Below are 26,886 nucleotides of genomic sequence, written 5' to 3'. Positions count from 1 at the left end.
CTTCTGGCATTTGAATGACTATGAGATAATGGGTTTTAATCAGGATGTAAAAAAAAACATCATTAAAAGATATCAACCTATAGGATTACTACATCTGGAAATCCCATGATGCCCTCCTGCATCTGACCAACAGTGGAAGTCTGCTCAGAAACGAAGAGTCAACCATCCCAAAGACATACAGTACTCGCCGGGGGCCTCTACTTCTGTACTCACGAGTATGCATGAGCCCATTCAGCATCCTTCCACAAAAGTCCTCTAACTTTACGAGAACTAAACCAAAACTTTGATTTCCTGTTTCTACAGGACTTAGTTACGCTAAGAACTGGGTCACAGGTGTCAGACAGGAGAAGGCGGGTCACACGGCAGTACCTGCAGCAAGACGATTACCGGCCAGACGCTCTGCCCTTCAATCAACAAAATAATAAGGTAAGCCGGCAGAAAGTTACCATATCCTCTGTCTTCAATTAATATGCACTTATTTCTCAAATCATTATGGACACCTGCAAAGTATTAGGCAGGCGTCACCATCTTTTTTTTAACATGAGATACAGAACTTCTTGGGGAGAGATGTATTTTAAGTGTGTTATGAGTTGACTACTTTTCTTGTTGTCAGTGGCTATGATCCTTCCATTTATTTGTAATATGGTACATTGGACATTATAATGTATTGACATGTAATTAAACCCTGGAGATATTAAATCATTGCATTAACTCGTCAATGGAAAAACAGATAGTAAATACCCAGATTTAAGACGAATACGGACGACTCAGGAACATTTCTCACCTTCCTTTTATTTCCAAAATCCTAGAAAAAGTTGTGTACTCTCAGCTACACCCTCACCTCTCTCAGAATGATCTCTATGAACCATTCCAATCTCGTTTCCACCCCCTCTACAGTACAGAATCAGCTCTCTTAAAAATCATGAATGATCTTCTTTTGGCACCTGACGCCGGTTACTCTCCATCCTCGTCCTTCTTGACCTTACTGCAGCTTTTGACACCATTTCTCATCCCATCTTCCTTGACAGACTTTCCTCTATAGGGATCACCGACACGCCCCTACGCTGGTTCCACTCTTATCTCTTTGGCCACTCTCAGTTCATCCAAATTAACTCCTTCACTTCACAGTCTTCTCCTGTTTCTTCTGGTGTGCCCCAAGGCTCTGTTCTGAGACCGCTCCTATTTATCACTTACCTTCTTCCCGTTGGAAATATTGTCCGCAAATTTGGTAAACAATTGCTTTGCTTTGCTTTGCTTTGCTTTGCTTTGCTTTGCGGATGACACCCAGCTCTATCCGACTAACAAACCCGACGCCCCGCTTCCACCTTCTCCCCCTTCACTCTGCCTCTCTGAAATTAAATGCTGGTTTACCCATAACTTCCTCAAACTTAACAGTGAAAAAACTGACATTCTCCTCGTTGGTACCAAATCCACCTTAAGCAAAGCTAACAGTTTCTCTCTCACTATTGACAATTCGACCGTTTCTCCCTCCCATCAGGTCAAAAGCCTAGGTGTCATCCTTGACAGCACACTATTTTTCCACTCCCATATAAATAACTTAACCCGATCTGTGTACTTCCACCTGCGCAATATCAATCGCATTCGCCCGTCTCTCACTCCACAGACCACTGCTATCCTCGTTCATAGACTAGTCACCTCCCCGATTGACTATTGCAATTCACTTCTCTTTGGTGTCCCTCAGAAACTTCTCCACAAACTTCACCTCGTCCAGAATTCTTCAGCCAGTATCATCACCAGAACCGCATCCTTTCACCACATCACCACTGTCCTCCAAGAGCTCCGCTGGCTCCCGGTCAAATATAGAATCAACTTTAAAATTCTTCTTTATACATTTAAAGCTGTCCATAACCTTGCCCCCCATACCTATCTGACCCTGTTCAAATTTCTATTCCCTCTCGTTCCCTCAGATCCTCTTCCTCCCTCCACCAATGTGGAGGGAGGAAGAGGATCCCCTCCCCGCCTGTCTCAGCACGATGGGTGACAGAGCCTTCAGCTGCTCTGCCCCCAAACTCTGGAACTCACTTCCTCCCAACATTCGTAACATAGATTCTCTTCCCACATTCAAGTCCCATCTTAAAACCCACCTATTTAAAATTGCATTTTCCTTGTTGCTCTCTCTCTCTCTTGTTTCTATTTATAATTGTATTTTATTTATTGCATTTTATTTGTGATTGTATTTTATTTATTATAGGACCTATGCTTGTCTGTGACTCTAAAGTGTCCTTGAGAGCTTTGAAAGGTGCTTAAAATGTAATGTATTATTATTATTATTATATTATTATTATTATTATTATTATTATTATTATTATTATTATTATTATTATTATAAATTATTTAAAATATCCGAGGTCTTCCACTTCTGTAACTATTAACCAAGATGAATGTAATTATCGGCATACAGTGCAGGAGGATCTTCTCTTCAACCCTCACCAAAGAAACTGGGAAATTAAAACAAAACGATGGATAGACTGTTTGAGAAACAAGAACTTTAAAGTTTGGGGCCTGCTGTAAATCTCAATGCTTTAGACTAGAGAATTGCCTGGGGATAGGTTCTAATGCCCCTTAAACCTGGCACGGGATAAACGCTATTGAAAATGGATAGATGCATACATTTTGATTGTGCATGTTTCTGACCTAGTTGACCTGGCTGTTTGCCACTCCCACCATACCTCCACTTCCAAGCATCCATCGTACAAGTGTTTCCCAACATTATACCACACGAGAACACCACAATCCAAAGCAACTCAGTGACCTTCCAGAAACCAACTCCTTTCCAGAGTATCCCCTTGAAGGTAAAACATAAAGTAAAGATCTACTTAAAACATCCTTATCTGGTGGAACCATCAAACTGATCTTACATGCAGATGAAAATGAAATACAAGGAAGTGACCAGAGAGTCAGATTGGATGTGGTACTTGATCTGCAGACTTGTACAGACCACATAAGCCTTGAAGAACCACAACTTCAGGGGAAGCAAGATAATTTTGAAGTATTTGCTTACTGTTATTTGTTCCTCATGGTCATAATTTAAATTCATACATCCATGGTTTCCACTCAATGAAATGGTTTTCCAGGTCGATGTGTCACATGCTGATCTGTCACCGCAAAACAAGACGACTGATTTGACACTTGACCTAAGTCCTCAAGATGCCGCAGCAGTCATCCGAGGTTCTATGATTATGGTCAACTCTCAAACCTCAGTGATGTGGATGAACAACACGAGATATTTGTGTGTATGTGTGCGCGCATGTGTGATTGAGTGCATGTGCGTACGCGTGCGTGTGTGTGTCTGTCTGTGTGAGAGAGAGAGAGAGAGAGAGAGAGAGAGAGAGAGAGAGAGAGAGAGAGAGAGAGAGAGAGAGAGAGAGAGAGAGCGAGAGAGAGCGAGAGAGAGGGAGTGTGTATGCGCAGGTAGATGGTTGGATTGTGTGTGGTGTTGTATGCACATGATGTATTCCCAAAACAAGGCAAAGGGTTACAGGAAATGTCTGAAAAATTAATTACACAGACTTGTTGACATGTTCCTGCAGAGAATCAGTCACATGAAGATCAGAAATTAAATACAAGCTCAGGTATTGTCTGCAAAGAAATTCAGTCAAAGCTCAAGTGTCAACTGTATAATGCTGTGATGTTTACCCCCAAAGCTTTGGTGCTTCCTCCTCTAAGAGCTGAAACTCCAGTCACTCCTGAATCTTACTTTATCCACCCACTTTCTGTAAGTCCAAGTTAATATCAAGGACTCAATTTTTGCTCTATATCAGAGCACATACTCGTATGATTTTCAAACTTCCACAACTTGTCTTTGACATTGATGTCTCAGGTGGGGCGAGAGGGTCTGAACATTGAAGACGTCCACCACATTCAACATCTGCCTCCTATAGAAGACCACCAGGTCACAATGAGGATTGCCGGTGGGACACGGACTCATCAGGACGTCCAAGCAGAGCTACAATGTCAAAAGGACGACCGTCACCGGCCCTTGTTTCTTCCTTTGTTACTCACTGACAAAAAACATGGTGATCAAACATTGCTATGGTGGTGTTTTCACTTGACATGTGAAAATTTGTATTTTTCTTCCATACATAGATCAGAAAAATTACAAAAAGAAAGCACCAGGATGGGACACAACTGGAAAACAAATCTGTCAGGAGATGTTGCAGCATGTGCAACAGTCAAAGAAACCATCAGACACCCTGCTTGGGCTGGTAGATGGTGCGTCAAAATGTTTGCATATACATGTATATATATATATATGCTTTCCTCTACTCCAAGGGACTTCATCTCCTCCAGTGGGAGTCTTGGGATCCATTGCAGGATGCAAAGTTCCGGGGAGGCAGAGCTCATCAGCATTTTTACAGAATCGATTATCAATTATCGATTATCTCCACAATTCCTGTGACTCCAGAGGCACCAAGAGAAAATATGTTGTCAGGGGGGTTCTCCCAATGGAGCTGAGAGGTTCAGATGCCAATGCAGAACATATAATTGCATTACAGATAATAACATTACAGAAAGTAAGTAGAATTGTTCATCTTGTGGCCGATTGACAGATTTGCAGAATGGCCAAGCTGTTGGGTGCATGATTATTGGCCCTGATGGGGAAATTTTAAGACTGTCACTGTATGACAACTACCAGAACCAACTTGTTGCTGATGCGAAGGACACAGAACAAGAAGGTGAGTAGTCATGGAAAGTTATTTTCCGGGTCATCCAACACGACAGTCCCTCTCTTGGCACTGTGTTGGGTGTGTGGGCTAACGTACCAGTGACACTTCAGGCAAAGTTAATCATTTATTAAACACTAGATCTTCTTTTCCTTTCGGCTTTTCCCTTCAAGGGGTCGCTACAGTGAATCAGTAACCTCCATCTTCAGAGGTATGATACGCATGTTTGTTTTGGCCCAGCTTTTACGTCGGATGCCCTTCCTGACACAACCCTCTGTATTTATCCGGGCTTGGGACCGGCACAAGAACACTTATGTCCCTTTGTGGCTACAGAACAAGCAACTCGTTCAGTAAAAGGCTCCCAAACACAAAATGGTCATCAGCACAGCAACAATAAAAAAAGCAAAACTATATTAAACACTATAGATATGTGCCTATTATATCTGATGACGGACATTTGAGTACATTCATGAGTGATAGGTAGGATAAGGGTCAAACTTGTTGTCTTTTTCTCGCCTATTGAGATCCTCTAAGATAATGTATGCCCCTCATAGCTTTTCATTTTTTTTCTGCAGATGGCGAGATGTTACAGTGTGTCATGGTGCTGCAATATGGACACTTACAGTCTGATATGTTAAATAAATATGTGTCGTCTTTGGATTTTATGCCTTACGCTTCATTTTATTCTTTATTTTCGTATTGTTATTTAAAAAAAACTATCGGGACACCAATGCTCAGCAAGTTCGCTATCAACTACCCTTTGTGTTTTCTGATTGTCCCTTTTTTTCTCCCTTGCTGTTCCATTCTGGCGCACAGCATGTGTCTAGCATTGTCAAAGTGTAGTATTTCCTTAAATCAAGCGATACATTCTCAGCCCTGCCAGAATGGTGTTGTTTACCTTTGCCAAAAGACATTTCGGCCAAAAAGGTGTGTTGTCGGTGTAATGGAGGAATTCAAGATGGAGATGGGACTTTACGATGGTTTAGCTCTGAGCTTCTTCTTATTCGTTATGGTGATGGACAGGCTGACAGACAATGTTCGACAAGAATCTCCTTGTTGTACTAAGTTCATCCTGTCTACTTGATATCTAATTTAAAGCAGATTCTTTACTTACAGACAGTGTATTATAGGTGTTCAAATACCTGACATGTTTCATTGTATACTTCCGCCTTCGTCAGAGTGACACTCTCTTGAGTGAATCTCCTTGGATGATTATTTTTGCAGATGACATTGTGATCTGTCACGAGAGCAGAGAACGGGTGGGGGAGAAACTAGAGAGGTGGATGTTTACCCCGGAAAGGAGAGAAAAGAAGATCAGTCGCAAGTCGGAATATATATGTGTGAATGAGAGATGCCCAGGTATGCTACAGGGAGAAGAGATAAAAAAAGGTGGAGGATTTTACATACTAGGAGTCAACTATCCAGAACATTGGAGAGTGTAGAAAAGAGGTGAAGAAGCGTGCCCAGGTATTATTATTATTATTATTATTATTATTATTATTATTATTATTATTATTATTATTATTATTATTTAAGAGGCTTTGGAGACAAAGTCAGAGAGGCCAGACTGAGATGGTTTGGACATGTCCTGAGGAGAGAGAGTGACTATATCGGGAGAAGGATGCTCAGCCTTGCACTGCCAGGCAGGACACCGAAAGGACGACCTAAGAGGAAGTTTATGGATGTTGTCAAAGAGGACATGAAGGGAGCTGGTGTGAGAGAAGAGGATACTCAAAACCGGGTTAGATGGAGGACACTGATTCACTGTGGCGACCCCTTATGGGAAAAGCCGAAAGGAAAAGAAACAATAAAAGGTGCAAAGAAAATCAGGATGGGCACGCATTTTAGTAAATGCTACTAAAATAGTGCTCTTTAGACCAACTATATACAACTGACACATTCTTTTTTTTTTTTTTTTTTTTAGTTTTTGTTGTGCTTTTTTCCTGCTTTCAAAACAATAAATGAATAGGCAATGAGACTGTTGAACATCAATTTCGTTTTTTTCCCTCTTTGTAGAAGAAGATGGGGAGCTGAACTTAAATCCATCATCCGGGGATGTTCAATCTTGGGCACCTATTCAAACTGTGAGATATTCTTATTAATTTACAATTTTATGATATTTTAACTTAGCTCATTTAGCTTCATTTATCAGTTGTGGCAAAAAAAAAATATTCTGTATTAATTTTTGTTCCACTAGTCTTTAGACATACACAAATCTGCAGAGTCCAATATAAGACCAGGCAACAGCCATGTTCATTTAGGTAATCTATTCATATATACATCATGCATGTATATATATTGCTTTTCCAAACCAATAAAGTCACTCCTTTTTGTTTCAGTTGTTACACGAAATGAAATTACAAATAGAGCAGATCCGAACCAGGAAACCCAGTGGGAAGACAAACAAGATGATCATAACAACGTTGTGAAATCTTCACTGAGGCAACAGTTGGAAGAACTTGCAGGAGGTACCACTGAGGAGAAGGATGAAAAGCAGTTTGAACATCTTCCCAAAGCCACATCAGGACTGATTCACCAGTTTGATAACGACATGATTTGCACACTGGAATCTGGACTCGGGTAAGAGTTTTATTTTATAGAATTCAATTGTGAAATAGAGCCTCCAAAGTGGAACTGGCCCAAGAGTTGACACATGGGAAATATGTAATTGAAAGTGACTTTTTTTGTCTATGATCTAACAGTTGTATGTAATGGTGGACTAATTCGCATCGTCACTTCATATTGCAGAGGCGTAGGGTTCAATTGTGGCTCCCTGTCCTTTTGTAAGTTTTCTCCAGGTATTCTGGTTTCTTCTCACATAACAAACACATGAATGGCAGGTAAATGGAATAGTCTAAATTGTCCCTTGGTGTGACTGTGAGTGCGACTGGTTATTCGCCTCTACCCTGCGATTGACTGGCGACCAGTTCAGGGTGTACCCCGCCTACTTCCCAAAGACAGCTGAGCTAGGCTCTATCATGCCCGTGACCCTCATGAGGATAAATTGATTTAAAAAAGGATGCATTCTTGATGTTTTCCTGTATTTTGGTGGATTTTTGGTTTGTGCTGTTGTGATGGGAATTGTGGTTCTTTTTAGAAAGCCGGTTCTTTGGGCTTGGCTCACCAAAAAGAGCGGCTCTGGTGGCTTTTCCCTTCAGGGGTCGCCACAGCGAATCAGTGTCCTCCATCTAACCTGGTTTTTGCATCCTCTTCTCATCACCAGCTACCTTAATGTCCTCTTTGACAACATCCATAAACCTCCTCTTTGGTATTTCTCTCAGTCTGCTGCCTGGCAGTTCAAGGCTCAGCATCGTTCTCCCGATATAGTCACTCTCTCCTCTCGACATTTCCAAACCATCTCAGTCTGGCCTCTCTCTCCAAAGCCTCTTATATGAGTCGTCCATCTATTATACTCATTCATGATCTTATCCAACCTGGTCACTCCCAAAGAAAACATCAACATCTTCATCTCTGCTACCTCCAGCTCTGCTTCGTGTCTTTTCTTCAGAGGCACTGTCTCCAGTCCAAACATCATGACTGGTCTCACCACTGTTTCATACACTTTTCCTTTCATCCGAGCTGAAACCTTTCTATCACACATCACAACTGACATTTTTCTACAGCCGTTCTACCTCTTTTCCACACTCTCCAATGCTCTGGACAGTTGACCCCAAGTACTGAACTTAAAATCCTCCACCTTCTTTATCACTTTTCTCTGTGTCATCACTCTTATACTTAGGTGCCTCTCATTCACACATATATATTCCGACTTGCTGCCTATTCATTCAAAAATTTGAAAGCAGGAAAAAAGAACAACAAAAAATAAAACAAAAAAACAAGAAGGTGTCAGTTGTAGATAGTTGGTCTAAAGAGCACTCTTTTAGTAGCATATACTAAAATGCTTGCCCATCCTGATTTTCATTGCATCTTTTATTGTTTCTTTTCCTTTCGGCTTTTTCCATAAGTGAATCAGTGAATCAGTGTCCTCCATCTAACCCGGTTTTGTGCATCCTCTTCTCTCACACCAGCTCCCTTCATGTCCTCTTTGACAACATCCATAAACCTCCTCTTAGGAGGTCTTCGTTTCGGTGTTCTGCCTGGCAGTTCAGAATCAGAATCAGAATACCTTTATTCGTCCCACAATGGGGAAATTTGCAGTCCACAGCAGCAATTGAAAAGGGATGGAGTTGGGGTGGGGTGAAAGGATAGAAAACAAGATATTCTAAGCATAACAAAATAAAAATGTCAACTGTATACTGTGCAAATGTAAATGTGCAAAACCGTTGTGCAAAATGTGCAAAAAAGTGTACATAGTGCAGAATCAAGAAATGCATTTTTATATATTGCAACAACCCATATTTACAAGTGTCCAGTTTTTTTTCTTTTTTTTTTTTCACATGTGATCATTGAGAATTGTGAAGCCTGACAGCAGTCGGTAGGAACGAGCGGCGGTACCTCTCCTTCTTGCAGCGCGGGTGTAATAGTCTCTGGCTAAAGGAGCTACCCAGTGCTGTCAGGGTGGGCAGGAGAGGGTGGGAGGGGCTGTCCATCATAGCTTAACCATAGCCAAGCTTAGCCATAGTTCAAGGCTTAGCATCCTTCTCCCGATATAATCACTCTCTCTTCTCTGGACATGTCCAAACCATCTCAGTCTGGCCTCTCTGACTTTGTTTCCAAAGCCTAATAATAATAATAATAATAATAATAATAATAATAATAATAATAATAATAATAATAATAATAATAGCTGGACACTCTTCACCTCTGTTCTTCTGTCACGGGTCGGGTCATTCTGTCACGTTTTGCAAGGTGGTGATGGCGGGTGTGGATCCCAAAAAGCAGGCAGGAGGGAGCAGGAGGTTGTTTGACAAATTGTATTAAAATAAAGGTCAGCAGGAACAAAATGTAAAACATGAAAATGATCTGAACAGAAAAAAGTATCAAAAGAAAACCAAGGTTAAACAAACACATGCGCAGCGTACAATGCATGCAATTGCAGACAAAGCATGCAACAAACAATGAATCGACACCGGATGGTCGTGCCGGGAGTCCTTTTAAGTGTCACTGATTAAAACGATCAGCACCTGCGAGGCTGCAGGCAGGGCTGACGTCGCTACCCGTTGGTCGCCAATCCGAAGGTGGCAGTCCGCCACTGATCGGGACGACCAGCACCTGTGCAGGTGCAGGCGGGGCCGAAAGCGCCACCCGTTGGTCGCCAACCAGATCATGACAGTACCCCCCCTTCAAGGAGCTGCTTTCAGAAGTCCCAACAGTGTCCCAAAAGGTCCACTCGCCAGTGAACAATGGTGGAGACGGCAACCGCTGCCTCTCCAGCATACGACGGGCGGCGGCCTGATGGGAACGGGACTCGGCCTGGGGTGGACGAAGACGCGGCACGGATCGTCGTGGGCGTGTGTGCGATCCCTCTCGCACATTCACGTGATGACGCATTGCTCAACGCGGACGTCGAACTGCCAGGTGCAGAGTGGCACCCCAGACGGCCGTATGGGACCAGGTCTCGGCCGGACGCCGACGTGGGCGTGAACTGCCCGGCACGGGGAAACGAGACCAGTCCTGAGCCGCTCCGGGATCCAGCGGTGAGTGGGGTCTCGGACTGACGTTGACGCGGACGCTGCACGGCTCGTCGTGGATGCGACTCAATTGGTCATGCACGACGACATCGTGGCTGGACGTGGGCGTGCACTGCCAGACACCCAGTGTCACTCTGGACGGCCACTTGGAAGGAGGTCTCGGCCGGACATTGATGTGGACGTTACGGCTCGTCGAGCGACGCAATTCAAACTCGACGAGGCGTGGGCTAACGTGGACGTTGCACTGCCAGGCGGAAATGAGACCGGTCCGTTGTACCAGCGGGATCCAATGGTTGGTCGGTTCATTCTGTCACGGGACGGGTCATTCTGTCACGTTTTGCAAGGTGGTGATGGCGGGTGCGGATCCCAAAAAGCAGGCAGGAGGGAGCAGGAGGTTGTTTGACAAATTATATTAAAATAAAGGTCAGCAGGAACAAAATGTAAAACATCAAAATCATCTGAACAGAAAAAGTATCAAAAGAAAACCAAGTGTAAAACTCCGCCAAGGTTAAACAAACACATGCACAGCATACAATGCATGCGATTGCAGACAAAGCATGCAACAAACAATGAACCGACACCGGATGGTCGTGCCGGGAGTCCTTTTAAGTCTCACTGATTAAAACGACCAGCACCTGCGAGGCTGCAGGCAGGGCTGACGTCGCTACCCGTTGGTCGCCAATCCGAAGGTGGCAGTCCGCCACTGATCGGGACGACCAGCACCTGTGCAGGTGCAGGCGGGGCCGACAGCTCCACCCGTTGGTCGCCAACCAGATCATGACATCTTCACTCTCCAATGTTCTGGACAGTTGACCCCAAGTACGTAAAATCCTCCACCTTTTTTATCTCTTCTCCCTGTAGCATACCTTGGTATCTCTCATTCACACATATATATTCCGACTTGCTGCGACTGATCTTCATTGCTCTCCTTTCCTGGGCATACCTCCACCTCTCTAGTTTCTCCCCCAACTATTTCAACATTTAGCTTGTAGTCAACGTGCACATTCCACCATGATATCCTTGGTCCACTGGTGAAGAGACGCTTTGAACCTCTCCTCATTCATATGGAACTGCTTCGTGTAACAAAGAGGGTACAGAAAGTGCTTAAGAATGAATGACTCTCTGTGTCTTTGTGTTGTCATGTTATGTGTTATTTAGTTTTTTTTTGTTTTGTTCTTTTGACTTCAAGACGGCGCGTGGCTGCCTTTCCAGCAGCTCCTGTATTTTGCTTTTTTACTTTCATTTTGTTTTCGTTTTTTTCGGTTTGGCCATTAAATCACTGTCATGTCTTGGCTTGTTCTTGTTTGTTTGCTTGCGTTTGCTGGTGGTTTAGCATAATCATTGTAATTTAAAGGACAACCGACGTTTCTGGACAAGTTCTGTCCATAATTTGTAAAATGGCTTCAAATGACTTTTACGGAGCGTATTTTACAAAGATTTCACCGCATATAGCTATATTTTACATTTTAAGACTCGCGCTGAATATTCAGGAAGTCTTGTTTTTGAGTTGGTGACGAGTCCTCACGTGACGTCACCTTTACCGTAAAAAAGACGCATTGTAGCGGTCCTTCCATCACGTCAATGTATTTTGCTGTACTTGTTTGGTCTGGGGACCTCGTGTTACACCCAAAAGCCACCAAAAGGCCAGAAGAGGGCGTCCAAGCGCCATATAAGGAATTTATCAGCCTGTGGAAACGGAGGTGGCCACAGGAGGTCGCCATTTTGTGCCTCTTTTTTGGGTGAGAGATTTTCCCCCAATGTTGCCTCAAAATGGCACAAATAAATTATTTAATCAATTGCAAACATGTATGCTTTCCTCTTCAGAACTATTTGAATCATATTCATCACTGGATGTGGAACAAGAAAGCATATTCTCTGAATCTGAAGCCATTGTTTTGATTCACTAGCAATGCAAGACGTCTTGGCGTGACGTCACGAACTGGAAGCGGGACTTTCTGAAAATGCCCAATTCGCAGCTCAATTTTTTGCAGATTTTGGACACTTTAAGTCATTTTTATTGGTGTTTTGCATTTGACTAAAATATCATACTGCATGTTTTGGGTATTTTAGATGCTATAAAACGTTTTTCTGGTGTCAGTTAAAAAACAAAAAAGTGACGTCGGTTGTCCTTTAATTCATTTAATTTCCCGAGGTATGTAAAGGTAAAACTCATAAAATTAGAATATCGTGAAGACGTTCATTCATTTAAGTAATTCAACTTAGAAGGTCAAATGAATATAATATTTAGACTCCACCTTGAATTCCTCCATCACACTGACAGCACACCTCATAACTGTCTTACAGTCACGATACATGTCTTCCACCACTCTGACATACATTTCTGTCACTCCAGACTTCCTTATACAATATCACAGCTCTTCTCCGGGCACCCTGTCATACGCTTTCTCCAGATCTACAAAGATACAATGTAATTCCTTCTGACCTTCTCTGTACTTCTCTATCAGCATTCTTAAAGCAAGCACTGCATCTGTCGTACTCTTTTTTTTGTCATGAAGCCATACTGCTGCTCACAAATGTTCACTTCTGCTCTTAGTCTAGCTTTAACTACTCATTCCCATAGTTTCATTGATTGGCTCATCAACTTTATTCCTTTCTAGTTACTACAACTCTCCACTCTCCCTTGTTCTTAAAAATGGGCACCAGTACACTTCGTCTCCATTCTTCAGGCATTTGCTCACCATCTAAGATCTTGTTGAACAACCCAGTCAGGAACACCACTGCCACCTCTCCTAGACGCTTCCATACCTCGATTATTATTATTATTATTATTATTATTATTATTATTATTATTATTATTATATATTTCCCCAGTGCGAGACAAATAAAGGTATATCCAATCCAATTATTATTATTATGATTATTAGCGGTATTAGTAATAGTAATAGTAATAGTAATAGTAATCGTATTAGGATTAGTATTATTATAGTCACATTCAGCTTGGCAGCAAAGGGTGGGGTCGCGCCTCCCCGCTTGTGCCACCTACTGCCAATCACCTCGTTATGTCACCGGGTATTTAAATAGGACTGTAGTTATTTGCCGGTGCATTGAGTTGCCATACCTGAGAATAGCGCGATGCTCTCTTGAAATAAAAATAAATCAAGTCCAACTCAATCGCTTTCTTCTCCCATGGTATTTGACCAATCTCGTGCGACTTTAACCGAAGGGCCCAAAAAGGTTGGCTGCCATAACCGGCTCCCTATTAGCCGGCTGCAGTTGTTCACTTCTTAGAGCCGGTTCATTCGTGAACAACTCATCCCAACTGTGCTGGCACAGGAGCAATACAAACAAAAATGGTCAATAAAAAAGCAAAGCATTTCTTTTGGGGTTACTTTTGAGGCCTATTTTTCTGAAAACTTTGGGTTCACTCCAAATACAGTTAAATCCCTCTGTATTTGCTTTTTGACATTTATAAATTCAACTTCAGTATGTCAACGTTAAGTTTTCACATTCTCTGCATGATGTTGATTTTGTAAGTACACCTATAATCAGTTATTATTCTGCCTTTTTCAAACATAACACGAAGTTTGTGTTCTCCACTGCATTTGTTCTCAATTGTGTTTAAATGCATTTGTATTAGAATCAGAATCAGAATCATCTTTATTGCCAAGTATGGAGAACACAGAAGGAATTTGTCTCTGGTAGAACATGCTGCACTAGTATCATCACAAGAAAAATTGAGACACTATACCACGGGTGGCCAACACGAGACTCGTGAGCCGCGTGTGGATCTTTGGCTGCTTCAATGCGACTCCCGGGCATTCACACAACAACCAAAACGCCTTGCTGATGGGGCTTCCATTCAAATGTTTCTGAATACACAGAACGAACCACATCAGCCTATCATCAATACCGCTACTTGATTGATATAGAGGGCAGCCGATCATGTCACATCTCGTCGCCGTCCTGGGCGCGCCCCGCCCCTCCCGTCACCTCCTCCGCTGCTCCCTGGAGACGGCCCCTCCCGTCATCTCTCACCTGGGCTCCCACAGCTGATTGTCATTCACTAATTGTGCCTTCTGACTATAAATGCCGATCGCACATTACCGTCTCCGTCGGAGTATTCCGGAAGCTACCCTCGCGACTACCTTGCCAGGTCAGGTCTGCCATTGTTAGTTGCCGTCACTCACCTTCCCCAGTTTGTTATGTTGCATGCATGTCTCAATAAAGACTTTTGCTCCTGAATATCTGTCTCACCGTGTACTTCGAATCCAACTATCCCACCTTCCTTCGTCACTCGAGTCCTGCCTTCTAGCCTCGAGTGTCGTGACATAATACTCCGACCACCCATGGATCCCGCCGGCGAAGACAGATTCCTCGCCGCCCTTATAATGCAGGCGGAGCGTTCGAGCCAGCTGGCCCGAGCCATCGCGGAAGTCCGCCAAATTACCACCACGCTGGCTCAACGCTTCGAGACGGTCGAGACACGCCTCGCCTCCCTCACAGTCCAGTCCTCTCCGCCCGTGAGTAGCAGCGCTCTACAACTACCTCTTGCCTCACGCTACGCAGGCGAAACCGGGTGCTGCGCTCAGTTTTTAATGCAGTGCACGCTCGTGTTTGAGCAACAACCATACGCTTACGTTAACGATGAGGCTAAGGTAGCCTTCATTACCAGTTTGCTCACGGGAGAAGCCGAGACCTGGGTGCTGGCCGTCCGGGAGTCCCGACCGGAGCTGTGCGCCTCGTACCCGGACTTCGTCGCCGAGATACGCCGGGTTTTCCATCATCCGGTGACGGAGGTCTAAGCTGAGGGGAGACTCCTCGACTGCGTCCAAGGGGCCCGTTCGGCCGCGGAATACTCCGTCGCCTTCCGCATCTAGGCCGCTGGCAGCGGCTACAGCGACCGAGCGTTGAGGCGGGTGTTTCGCCGCGGTTTGAATGCCGATCTCAAGGACGAGTTGGCTACCCACGATGCTGGCACCACCTTCGACGACCTGGTCGACATAGTCATCGGCCTGGATCACCGTCTTCGGGAGCGGGAGAGGAAGCAGAGCGGCCGGCGGCCCAACGAGCCCCGAAGCCGGCCCAGGAGGACCACACCCGGCAGCGAGCGTGTGCGGCGCCTGGAGGGATCCCCCGAACCCATGCTGATAGGGGGAGGGATCGACCGCATCAACGTCGGGGCTCGTCGCACCCAAGGCCCCCAGCCTAAGACCTCCGGCCCCGGGAAGTCTCCGTCGAAACGGCGACCTCTGGAGGCCAAGTCCATGACCCCCGTTACGCGGTTGGAGCTGGACAGCGAATTAATTGGCCCTTCCAGCTCCCAAATCGTGCGGGCGCTGGTGGACTCGGGGGCCGACGGGTCTATCATCGATCCCCAGCTGGCTGACTCGTTGGGCTGTCTACTGATCGATCTCCTTCCCCCTGAGGAAATCGTCAATCTTGACGGCCGCCTTTTAGTCCGAGTCACCCACCTCACGGCCCCGCTTAAACTCTGGGTAGCGGGCAATCACGTGGAGCACCAACAATTTTTAGTTATGCCCTCCCGGAACGCGCCGTTGGTATTGGGTCTCCCTTGGCTCAATACCCATGACCCGTCCATTTCCTGGGAGGGCCCCACCATTCAGGGCTGGAGCCCCTACTGCTACGCCAACTGCCTGTGGTCGGCAATGGCAGGGGCCCGCCCGAGGCCATCTGCCTCAAGGGCGTGCCGCAGTGCTACCACAACCTGCGGGAGGTGTTCAGCAAGGACAACACCCAATCCCTGCCGCCCCACCGACTGTATGACCGTGCCATCGAACTGCAGCCACTCCAAACTGTTTCATATCTCCCAACCGGAACGAGAAGCCCTGAGCACCTATATAGACTCCTCCCTGGCGGCGGGACTCATTCGCCCGTCACGTTCTCCGCTGAGTGCAGGGTTCTTCTTTATTGATAAGAAGGACGGATGCCTGCGCCTGTGTGTCGATTACCAGGGTCTGAACGACATCACCATACGTAACAAATACCCTCTCCCCCTCATGGACTCAGCCTTTGCGCCCCTTCAATCAGCTACAAAAATTCTAAATTGGACCTCCGTAGCGCATACCACCTGGTCCGTGAGGGGGATGAATGGAAAACAGCGTTCAAGACGCCATTAGGGCATTTTGAATACCTGGTGATGCCGTTCGGACTCACGAACGCGCCCGCCGTCTTCCAAAATCTAATCAATGATGTGCTCAGGGACTTCCTCAATGTTTTTGTGTTTGTATACTTAGATGATATTCTCATTTTTTCTCGATCCACGGAGGAGCACCGGCAACACGTCCGCTCCTGCAAAACCGGCTCTACGTGAAGGCAGAGAAGTGCGAGCTCCATGTCCGCTCTCTGTCTTTTCTAGGGTGGAGCAGGGGCAGCTGAGGGCCGACCCCGCCAAAACCAAAGTGGTGGTAGAATGGCCTACCCCGAAGACGCGTAAGCAGCTCCAGCGGTTTCTGGGGTTTGCCAACTTCTACCGCCGCTTCATTCGCGGTTACAGTCAGAAGGCACTCCCCCTCACTAACCTCACGTCCACTAAGGTTCCCTTTAGGTGGACGCCCGACGCTGAGGGGGCGTTTAATCGCCTCCGACTAGCCTTCACTAATCCCCCTGTCCGGCGTCATCCCGACCCGGACCTCACGTTCACGGTCGAGGTTGACGCATCCGAGTCCGGAGTAGGGGCCGTCCTGTCCCAGCGCTCTCCCACTGACCAGAAGCTAGCCAGAAGCGGCCGTCCGGCCTGCCAAGAGACTAAACTCACGACAGGCCCGATGGTCACTCTTCCTCACCCGTTTCAACTTTTCTCTCACCTACTGCCCAGGGTCGCAGAACACCAAGCCCGATGCCCTATCCCGCATTCATGAGCCGGCAGAAAGAGAGGAGGTCACCGCCAACATCCTGCCGGCCCAACGCATCCTGGGCGCCCTGCGGTGGGAGGTTGAGAAGAAAGTTCAGCAAGCCCAGGGGACGGGACCTATCCCCAGGGGCTGCCCGGCGGATCGCCTGTTCGTCCCCCCCACCTCTACGCACCGAGGTGCTCATCTGGGGGGCACACCTCCAAAATAGCCTGTCACCCGGGGGTCAACAGGACGATCCAACTCATCGCTCAACGGTTCTGGTGGCCGGGGTTCAGGAGGGACATCACCCTCTTCGTGAAGGCCTGCCCGGCCTGCGCCCGTGACAAAGCCTCCCACCAGTCCCCGGCAGGACTCCTCCAGCCACTACTGGTACCCTCCAGACCCTGGTCCCACATCTCCGTCGACTTCGTGACAGGCGTACTCCACCCAGGGTAAGTGGAGGGCCCACGACGCGGGACTGTGGAGGCACACGCACCGGAGGGCCGCCTCTAGGTCCTGATTCTTCCTCTCCGTCTGTCCGTTGATCTGGGGATGGTATCCAGACGACAGGCTCGCCGACGCCCCTAGGGACCGACAGAAACGTTTCCATACCTTGGACACGAACTGTGTTCCCCGGTCCGACACGATGTCCGTCGGAATCCCGTGGAGACGGACGACGTGGTTAACCGGGAGTTGAGCCGTCTCGATGGCAGACGGCAACCTGGTTAACGGTACGAAGTGGGCCGACTTCAAGAAGCGGTCCACCATGGTGAGGACGACCGTCTTGCCACAGGAGGGGGGGAGGCCTGTAACGAAGTCGACGGAGATGTGGGACCAGGGTCGGGCGGGTACCGGTAGTGGCCGCAGGAGTCCTGCCGGGGGTTGGTGGGAGGCCTTCCCACGGGCACAGGCCGGGCAGGCCTTCACGAACTCTGTGACATCCCTCCTGTACTCCGGCCACCAGAACCGTTGGGCGACGAGTTGGATCGTCCTGTTGACCCCCGGGTGACAGGCTACCTTGGAGGTGTGTCCCCAGAGTAGCACCTCGGTGCGTAGGGGGGGGGGACGAACAGGCGATCCACCGGGCAGCCCTTGGGGATGGGGTCGGACCTGAGCTGCCCCTGCTCCACGACGAACCTCAGAAAAGACAGAGAGCGGACATGGAACTTGCACTTCTCTGCCTTCACGTAGAGCCGGTTTTGCAGGAGCCGCGCCAGGACCCATCGGACGTGCTGCCGGTGCTCTTCTGCAGATTTAGAAAAGATCAAAATGTCATCCAGATAAACAAAAACGTTGAGGAAGACCCTGAGCACATCATTTATAAAATTTTGAAATACGGCGGGCGCGTTGGTGAGTCCGAACGGCATCAGCGTTTTGAATGCTGTTTTCCACTCGTCCCCCTCTCGGATGCGGACCAGATGGTAAGCACTTCGGAGGTCCAATTTAGAGAAAATAGTAGCTGATTGGAGGGGCGCGAAGGCTGAGTCCATGAGGGAGAGAGGGTACTTGTTACGGATGGTGATGTCGTTCAGACCCCGGTCGTCGACACACGGGCGCAGGGATCCATCTTTCTTATCGATAAAGAAGAACCCTGCGGCAAGCGGAGAACACAACGGTCGAATAAGTCCCGCCGCGAGGGAGGAGTCTATGTAGGTGCTCAGGGCTTCTCGTTCCGGTTGGGAGATGTGGAAGAGTCTGGAGTCCGGTAACGGAGCCCCTAGCTGCAGTTCAATCGCACAGTCATACGGTCGGTGGGGCGGCAGGGATTGCGCGCAGTCCTTGCTGAACACCTCCCGCAAGTCGTGATAGCACTGCGGCACGCCCTTGAGGCAGATGGCCTCAGGCGGGCCACAGTGGCAGGGATCTCGCCCTGCCATCGCCGACCGCAGGCAGTTGGCATAGCAGTAGGGGCTCCAGCCCTGGATGGTGGGGCCCTCCCAGGAGATGGACGGGTCATGGGTACTGAGCCAAGGCAGGCCCAGTACTAACGGCACGTTCCGGGAGGGCATAACTAAAAATTGGTGGTGTTCGCCGTGGTTCCCCGCTACCCTGAGTTTTAGCGGGGCCATGATGTGGGTGACCTTGGCTAAAAGTCTGCCGTCCAGATCAAGGATCTCCTTGGGGGGAAGGAGATCGATAAGTTCACAGCCCAAATAGTCAGCTAACTGGGGATCGATGAAACACCCATTGGCCCCCGAGTCCACGAGCGCCCGCACGGTTTGGGAGCTGGATGGGCCAATTACTTCGCCATCCAGCTCCAATCGCGTAACGGGGGCCTCCAGAGGTCGCCGTGGTCGCCGTTTCGACGAGGATTTACAGGGATCCGGAGGTCTTAGGTTGCGGGCCTTGGGTGCGACGAGCCCCGGGGTTGGTGCGGTCGTTCCCCCCCCCCCATCTGCATGGGTTCGGGGGATCCCTCTAGGCGGCGCACACGCTCGCTGCCGGGCATCGTCGACTTGGGCCGGCTTCCGGGCTCGTTGGGCCGCCGGCCGCTCTGCTCCCTCTGCCGCTCCCAAAGACGGTGATCCAGGCCGATGACGATGTCGACCATGTCGACCATGTCGTCGAAGGTGGTGCCAGTGTCCTTGGTGGTGGCCAACTCGTCCAGCGGCCTGGATGCGGAAGGCGACGGAGTATTCTGCGGCTGAACGGCACCCTTGGACGCAGTCGAGGAGTCTCCCCTCAGCCTCGACCTCCGTCACCGGATGATGGAAGACCTGGCGTATCTCGGCCACGAAGTTCGGGTACGAAGCGCACAGCTCCGGTCGGGACTCCCGGACGGCCAGCACCCAGGTCTCGGCTTCGCCCGTGAGCAGGCTGGTGATGAAGGCTACCTTAGCCTCATCGCTAACGTAGGCGTATGGTTGTTCCTCAAACACGAGCGTGCACTGCATTAAAAACTGAGCGCAGCTCCCGGGTTCGCCTGCGTAGCGTGAGGGGTGAGGTAGCTGCAGAGCACGCCTACCCACGGGCGGGGAGGACTGGGCTGTGAGGCCGGCGAGGCGTGTCTCAACCGACTTAAAGCGTTGAGCCAGTGTGGTGGTAATTTGGCGGACTTCCGCGATGGCTTGGGCCAGCTGGCTCGAACAAACAGTGAGAAATGGCAAAGGTAGCTACTAACTGGACCGACCTGATGACGCGGTAGTAGCGGGGGGAACTCCCAGGAATACTCCGACAGAGACGGTATAGTGAGCGTGGCTTTTATAGCCAGAAGGCACAATCAAGGGGATTGGACACAGGTGCGGGAGCCCGGGTGAGTGAGGAAGGGAGGGGCCGTCTCCAGGAGCAGCGGAGGAGGTGACAGGAGGGGAGGGGCGCGCTGAGGACAGCGACGACGATGTGACAAGGAGAGGATCAAAGCGTCTCTTCACCAGTGGATCAGGGACATCATGGTTGAATGTGCATGTCGACTACAAGCTAAATGTTGAAAGCAAACATGCAGCTGTAGCATCCATTGATGAAAAGATTGTCTCACATCTCCTGTCCCACGTGAATCCGCTTCAATTCCAAGCTGCGATAGTCCCACATACGTATCGGCGCTCTGCGCTGACGCTACTTCTTATGGCGGGCTCCTCAAGCCATGCATCCATCCAGCCGCAGACTGTCCAACAGCACCGACCTTTCTGCTGAACAAAGCGAGGCTGTGAAGATGCTGCCCATTACAACCGCAAAAAAAGCACAATGGCTCCAGAGCTGTCCAGCAATGATAGTCAAATGGCACGACATTCCTCCCATTCAAAAACAGTACTGGCATATTTATGCTGCCGAAAAGCCGCAAGCGCTCAGCACAGTCTCCTCCTTGAAGAATGTTGTGGCCAAAAATGCTGAAAAACAATCCGTATCCGTTCCACATGATGCACAACAACACAACACGAAAACAAGACAAAAACAACAAAAAAGCAAGTCTTATGAGAGCACTTGCTGACGGCTGCCTACTCGGGCGCCATCTTGGACTCCTAGAACATTACCTAAGAGATGCAGGCTGGGGTTACCATTTCATTGCCTTTGGTAGGCATCAATTACCCACAGTTTTTCATTATTTTTTTTCACTGTGCATGCCAATGCTTTGTCCATTGGTTTATCTGTACAGTACCACTGTTGAAGTATTAAATGTTGGTGGTTCCACTGTACCTTAATGTGATTTATTGAGAAAAAAAATGTATTTGTGACTTTCTTTTGGCAGAACCACCTTTATCCAGCAGGCTATTTCTACTGGAAAAATACCAGTAGAAAAAGCCACGGTGGGACTGAAGGACGCAGAAAACAACAAAGCACAGGAAGCTGCACGGTGAGAGGAAAGCACTGACGATACTGACCCATTAATATGATCATAATGATATGCATTATGGTGAACCGTGTCAAATCTGTACATTCACAATTAATGACGTGTGGTCATGCAGTGGGAAGAGTGTGAAGGCTGTCAAGTTACAAGAAGAACAGATCCAATCCAGAAAGAACAATGCTCGAAATGTGAGTAAGAAGAAAACAGTAGAGAATAATGCTCGTCTGACTAAACGCCACATCGACGACAAGCGGAACAAGAAAAATGCAACCGACACCTCAAAACATTCTTCATTCAAATCTGAGGTGAGGAATGTTGTGGTTTGTTATCAGTTTTTTTTATTAAGATTATTATTATATTTTCTGCATTTCACATGATACAGGTTCAGAAAGAGAAGAAAAGCACCAAAGAAAGACAGAACAGTAATGTGAAGATTAAAGAAGCGGCAAAAGAAGAGCAAGGAAAGAAGGAAAAGTTGATCCGGAGAGCACGGCAAATGAAACGAAACCACAAAGAGGGTAACACAATTACCACCACATCACCGCATACAACACAAGCGTAGTGAGGGGTATTTTTGTGAATGAAAACTAACAAAATAACTAAAACCAAAAATTGAAAAACCCTTTTCATTTACCAGATTGAATAAAAGTGACAATTTTTGTGAGATAAATGAAAACTAACTGAAAATATATCTTGAGTTTATAAAACAAATTATAAATGTATTCACTAACAGACATGTGCAAAAATGTGTCCACTCCAGTGCCAGGGTTTTTTTTTCATTTTCACTCAAATTCCAAGACCCACAGAATATTGAGTTTCATGACTCCATAAACATTCAATGCAGTGTAAGAAACCTCAGTCTCTCCTCTTTCATCAGAAAAAAAGAGTGAATTCCCAAGTTATATTGGTCTGGAGTCATCTGAGCTTGAAATGGGGCCGGCTGTACAAAAGGAAAATGCTGCCCCCTCGTGGAAGGGGAAAACATTCCCAGAGGTTTCAACAGCGTCAGATCGCCCCCCCCCCCTCAAGAAAAAACAAAACCCGAAAAAATGTGGGAATGGCGCTCCACGTCATATTTTCAATTCCTGAATAAATTTGGCAATAGCTGTGAATGAGTTTACACAATACCTTTTTATGTTACACTTGATACATAATCCATGCATTAAAAACTCATACAAATTATTAAAATCTAAAAAGGAAGCATTTCAAGAAAAATACTAACAAACCTGCTCAAAAAATTGAATACATTTAAAAATAAAAGCGAAAATGGAATACAAAAATAACTATACAGTATATAATAAAAAAACAAAAAACAAACGACTGGACCAGGTACCAAGAGTGTCTGTCTGGAGGGCTACTGACCTGCTTGTTTTCCAGCTCTGTCAGCTGCAACACACCCAATTCAGATGATCAGCTCATCAACCAGGTCTGAAGCGGCACTACAACAATACTGATTATTTAAATCAGGTGTGTTGCTCCTGGTCGAGCTGGAAAACAGACAGGACAAAGGGCCAAAGTTGTACGTGAACAGATCCAAACATTTTCCCTGTAGACCTACGGATAGAGCTCTTAAACGGGAAACTTTCCGAAATTATTCCAGTTGGATGACTAAATTCTGCTGAATGCCATGATTGAACTCTAGCCTAATGTGTTTAAGATTAATTAAAAGGTGTAGAACAACACCATTGTCTCTGATTACATTGAATATGTAGTTAGACTGAAGACACCTTGAATGTTGAAACATTGTATTAATGTTTTCCTTCAAAGTTGCAGATGATCTAAATGTTCAATCACATAAACAACAAGATGATTGTTTGGAGAAAGAAGAAATGACTTCGGAACAGGAAACCGGCGAAGGCTTTTCGCCAGAATTCCCCAAATTATTTTTTGAAAAAACAAACGCTGTCACGGACAGGGAAGATGCCTATCAGTGCCTATTCACTGATGATGAACACGGCACTGAGAGCAGAGACCATTCATTTAGTTGCCAAATGTCTCCTTCTGCGTCCTTGGACCTCAAAGCGAGGAGCTCCCGGAGGTCTTCCTCCGAGGGTCCGTCGGCAGACATAACAATCCTCACATCCTCTCATGCTCATTCATTGTCATCGTGCTCAACTATCATGGTAACTGAGGAGCAACTGATGTTAAAACTGGTGATGACTGAGGTTGGTTAAAAGCACAATATGAGACCGTGGATACTGTTTTGAAATTGATGTGTAAAAGTCATTTCTGGTTATCATAAAAATTGTTCACACAATGTTTCGAACACTTCAGCATAGATATTCATGTGCAAAAAATTGGGACCAGCATGTATCAGCACAGTGAAACATGCAAAGCCCTGCATCTCAAAAGTTGAACATGTGCACATATTAGCATATCTTGTGAGAGTTCAGTTCAGCAGGGGTGTCAAACTCATTTTAGTCACGAGCCATACTGTAGTTACAGTTTGCTTTGGAGGGCAAATGTTGGGTTACCTCCACATACTGTATATCACATACACAGCAAACAACAAATTGATACAATACAGTACAATACATATTGATTTATATAGCGCTTTAACAACAGCTGAAGCTGTAACAAAGAAGTAAAGCAGTCAGAAAGATAGTAGAAAGCACCAGGGAGTCAAACCAAGATCAATTCGGAATCATGCTGAATAGCTGGTTTTAAAATCAGTAGTCCAAAATAATGATTACAAATGAAAAGATGAAATTTTGGTTCAAACTTTAGCAAGCATCATGGAACTTGACATGCTTGATTTCCTTTCGCGGGCCACATAAAATTATGTTGCGGGCCAGATAGGGCCCCCAGGCCTTTACTTTGACTCAGTTATAATTACAGTGATACGTCAGCTTTTGAACTTAATTGGTTCCCGGAAAGTGTGTGTAAGGCGAAAAGTGTGTCATATTAAGTTCCCATAGGAAACCATTACAAATTAGAATAATCAATTTCCAGGTCCCCATAAAACAAAATTTTCTACTAAATAAGCCTTTAAACTACACAAAGTATACTGTACCTCCACAAGTAACTCGAGAATGCAATGGGTGAGAAAGGAAAAGTGTGATGAAAACCGCAGATCATGAAGTGGACCTAGCAGATGCCAACAAAATATATATTTTTAATTGAATACCGGAAATCGGTGAGGAGTTGACGCTCACCAAAGGAGAACTGAAGAATTATTGTCAAATTCGGAATTCTAACAAAAAAAACATACTAAGGGGAAACGGACAAAATATGGCCACAAATTGAATATTTCTTAATAACAATGAGATCACGAAGCAGAAAAAATTACAGCTAATACTGACCAACAAAAATATTGGGAAAAAAATGCATTCTGCTCCTTTCAAATTGCCTCCCAAAGAATAACAAAGATTCTAAATAAATAATTAAATAATTAAATAATTAAATAAATACATAAAGATAGATAGAGTGGCACCTTTTGAAATATTATGACACAATGCATGGATTTTAGAGCATTCAAAGCAATGAGGAGACCCCTCGACAGACTGAACAACCTGACATACGAAGGCAGGAGATGGAGAGGAAGAAGAGGGAGCAAGAGGAGGATGAAAGGTTGCAGCAGCAGCAGGAGAGAAATCGGACAACGGATAACATAAGGAATGAGCTGGAGGAAGAACGGAGAAGGAGAACTGAGCATCTCAGGTAAGAAACTTTTCTGTTTTGTGTTACAGAGCCTTCTATTTCCACGTTGTTTTTCTACCCATAGACTGAAGAAGCTCGCAGAGGAAGAGGTGAGGAGGAAGCGTGAGCAGGAGGATCAAGAGCGAGCCAGACGAGAGCGAGCGGAACGGGAGAGAGCAAGGAGGCACCAAAAGGAGAGGCAGCGACAGATGGAACGACTGCAGAAAATGAGAGAGGAAGAGATGAGGAAGAGAAATGGTGAAATATAATACTACTACTACTACTACTAATATAATGATAATATTCTTCTTATTATTATAATTATTATAATAATATTATGTATTACAACTTTGTTGTAGTGGAAGTGGAACATCTACATTTGGAGGAACAGAAGAAGCAGGAGAAGTGGTGCAAGATCATGCAGGATATGGATGAGAATGAGAGAGATGAGTACTTCACTCTGCAGGAGCTGGAGGAGGGGAGGAGGACCAAAGAGGATGCGCACCGAATGAATGAAGAAGAACAAGCTTTGAGGGCTGAAGAGTCCAGCGTGCAGGCGGACCTACTCTCCACGTAAGTACTGTACTGTACAGTGACGTGCGGTGAGGTTCATGGCTGGTGAGGCACTGACGTCATCAATGACGTCACCACTCGTCTCTACTTAGAATTTGAACGGTAAATTCAGCGATTTTGAAAAAAATCCTAAAACGGTGAAGTTAAATGGACAAGAACTTTAAAGTACAAATCACTAAATACATCTAATTGTTTAATTTATTTTTTAATTTGATATTTCCATGACAGCTTTCCATGATGACAGGTGAGGCACTGCCTCACCTGCCTCCACTGACTGCACGTCACTGGTACTGTACTGTAGTTTTCTTGTACTGCCAATATCATGTCTTGCTTATGTTTGATACTCCCTGCAGGGAATTGACACTGCTGCAGCAGCAGATGGCCTTCAAAAGGGGTCTGTTGTTGGAGGCTGAAGGAATGGGAAGAACCCAAGGGATCTCCAGGCCGTGGGTCTATTCCTATTTCACTTTGTTACGGCTGCAGGACCCGAATTCCACAATAACTTAAAGGACAACAGACGTCACTTTTTTGTTTTTTAACTGACATCAGAAAAAACGTTTTATAGCATCTAAAATACCCAAAACACGCAGTATGATATTTTTATTCAAATGCAAAACACCAATAAAAATGACTTAAAGTTTCCAAACTCTGCAAAAAATTTAGCGTCGAATTGAGCATTTTCAGAAAGTCCTGCCCCCAGTTTGTGACGTCATGCCAAGACGTCTTGCATTGCTTCAGAATAAATACAATGGCTTCAGATTCGGAGAATATGGATTGGATTGGATTGGATTGGATATGCCTTTATTAGTCTCACAGTGGAGAAATTTACATTTCACAGCAGCAAAGTGATGAAAGGAATGAAAGTATATATTGTTGTAGTGGAAGTGGAACATCTACATTTGGAGGAACAGAAGAAGCAGGAGAAGTGGTGCAAGATCTTGCACCACTTGTAATATGCTTTCTTGTTACACATACAGTTATTAATATGATTCAAATAGTTATGAAGAGGAAAGCATACATGTTTACCATAGATTAAAGAATTTATTCTGTGCCATTATGAGGCAACATTGAGGGGAGATGTCTCAATGAAAAAGAGGCACAAAATGGCGACCTCCTGTGGCCACCTCCGTTTCCACAGGCTGATAAATTCCTTATATGGAGCGTGGACGCCCTCTTCTGGCGGCTTTTGGGTGCAACACGAGGTCCCCAGACCAAACAAGTAGAGCAAAATACATTGACGTGATGGAAGGACCGCTACAATGCGTCGTTTTTTCGGTTAGGGGCGTTCGTTTCGTGACGTCACG

General features: G+C 46.1%; 3 protein-coding genes across 4 annotated transcripts in view; 2 read left to right on the top strand and 1 right to left on the bottom strand.

Annotated features, from left to right (window-relative positions):
* Nucleotides 1-23,833, top strand: part of LOC148894591 (uncharacterized) — a 24,892-nt gene extending 1,059 nt beyond the window's left edge. Inside the window, exons 2-19 of one of the 2 annotated variants that reach the window (XM_089003311.1) lie at nt 84-215; nt 304-426; nt 2,660-2,813; nt 2,886-3,010; nt 3,096-3,189; nt 3,552-3,593; nt 3,666-3,736; nt 3,842-4,037; nt 4,108-4,233; nt 4,294-4,479; nt 4,572-4,697; nt 6,702-6,769; nt 6,883-6,946; nt 7,025-7,265; nt 21,272-21,376; nt 21,489-21,675; nt 21,753-21,888; nt 23,138-23,833. In XM_089003311.1, the coding sequence (XP_088859437.1) occupies nt 84-215; nt 304-426; nt 2,660-2,813; nt 2,886-3,010; nt 3,096-3,189; nt 3,552-3,593; nt 3,666-3,736; nt 3,842-4,037; nt 4,108-4,233; nt 4,294-4,479; nt 4,572-4,697; nt 6,702-6,769; nt 6,883-6,946; nt 7,025-7,265; nt 21,272-21,376; nt 21,489-21,675; nt 21,753-21,888; nt 23,138-23,544 (2,583 nt within the window). In that variant the 3' untranslated portion in view covers nt 23,545-23,833. Of the gene's footprint in view, nt 1-83; nt 216-303; nt 427-2,659; nt 2,814-2,885; nt 3,011-3,095; nt 3,190-3,551; nt 3,737-3,841; nt 4,038-4,107; nt 4,234-4,293; nt 4,480-4,571; nt 4,698-6,701; nt 6,770-6,882; nt 6,947-7,024; nt 7,266-21,271; nt 21,377-21,488; nt 21,676-21,752; nt 21,889-23,137 lie in introns of both variants that reach the window. The other variant, XM_089003310.1, reaches the window with a different exon arrangement.
* Nucleotides 1-26,886, bottom strand: part of pomt1 (protein-O-mannosyltransferase 1) — a 67,062-nt gene that overhangs the window by 25,368 nt on the left and 14,808 nt on the right. The gene's annotated exons all lie outside the window — the stretch shown is intronic.
* Nucleotides 23,834-26,454, top strand: LOC148894590 (uncharacterized). The gene is made up of 4 exons (XM_089003312.1): nt 23,834-25,030; nt 25,095-25,267; nt 25,369-25,582; nt 25,936-26,454. Exons 1-4 carry the CDS (start codon nt 24,903-24,905, stop codon nt 26,087-26,089), a joined length of 669 nt encoding a protein of 222 aa, XP_088859438.1. The 5' UTR covers nt 23,834-24,902; the 3' UTR covers nt 26,090-26,454.

The sequence above is a fragment of the Hippocampus bargibanti genome, linkage group LG08 (assembly GCF_051943395.1).
Source record: "Hippocampus bargibanti isolate YZ-2025 linkage group LG08, ASM5194339v1, whole genome shotgun sequence".
Lineage (NCBI taxonomy): Eukaryota > Metazoa > Chordata > Actinopteri > Syngnathiformes > Syngnathidae > Hippocampus > Hippocampus bargibanti.
Note: the sequence above shows the minus strand (reverse complement) of the source record. Positions and strands in the feature narration are given on the sequence as shown.

Coding starts and splice junctions, on each gene's coding strand:
- LOC148894590 (XM_089003312.1), top strand. CDS start 24,903: ATGGAGAGGAAGAAGAGGGAGCAAGAGGAGGATGAAAGGTTGCAGCAG. Junction 25,031..25,094: donor AGGAGAACTGAGCATCTCAG/GTAAGAAACTTT, acceptor TTCTACCCATAG/ACTGAAGAAGCTCGCAGAGG. Junction 25,268..25,368: donor AGAGATGAGGAAGAGAAATG/GTGAAATATAAT, acceptor ACTTTGTTGTAG/TGGAAGTGGAACATCTACAT.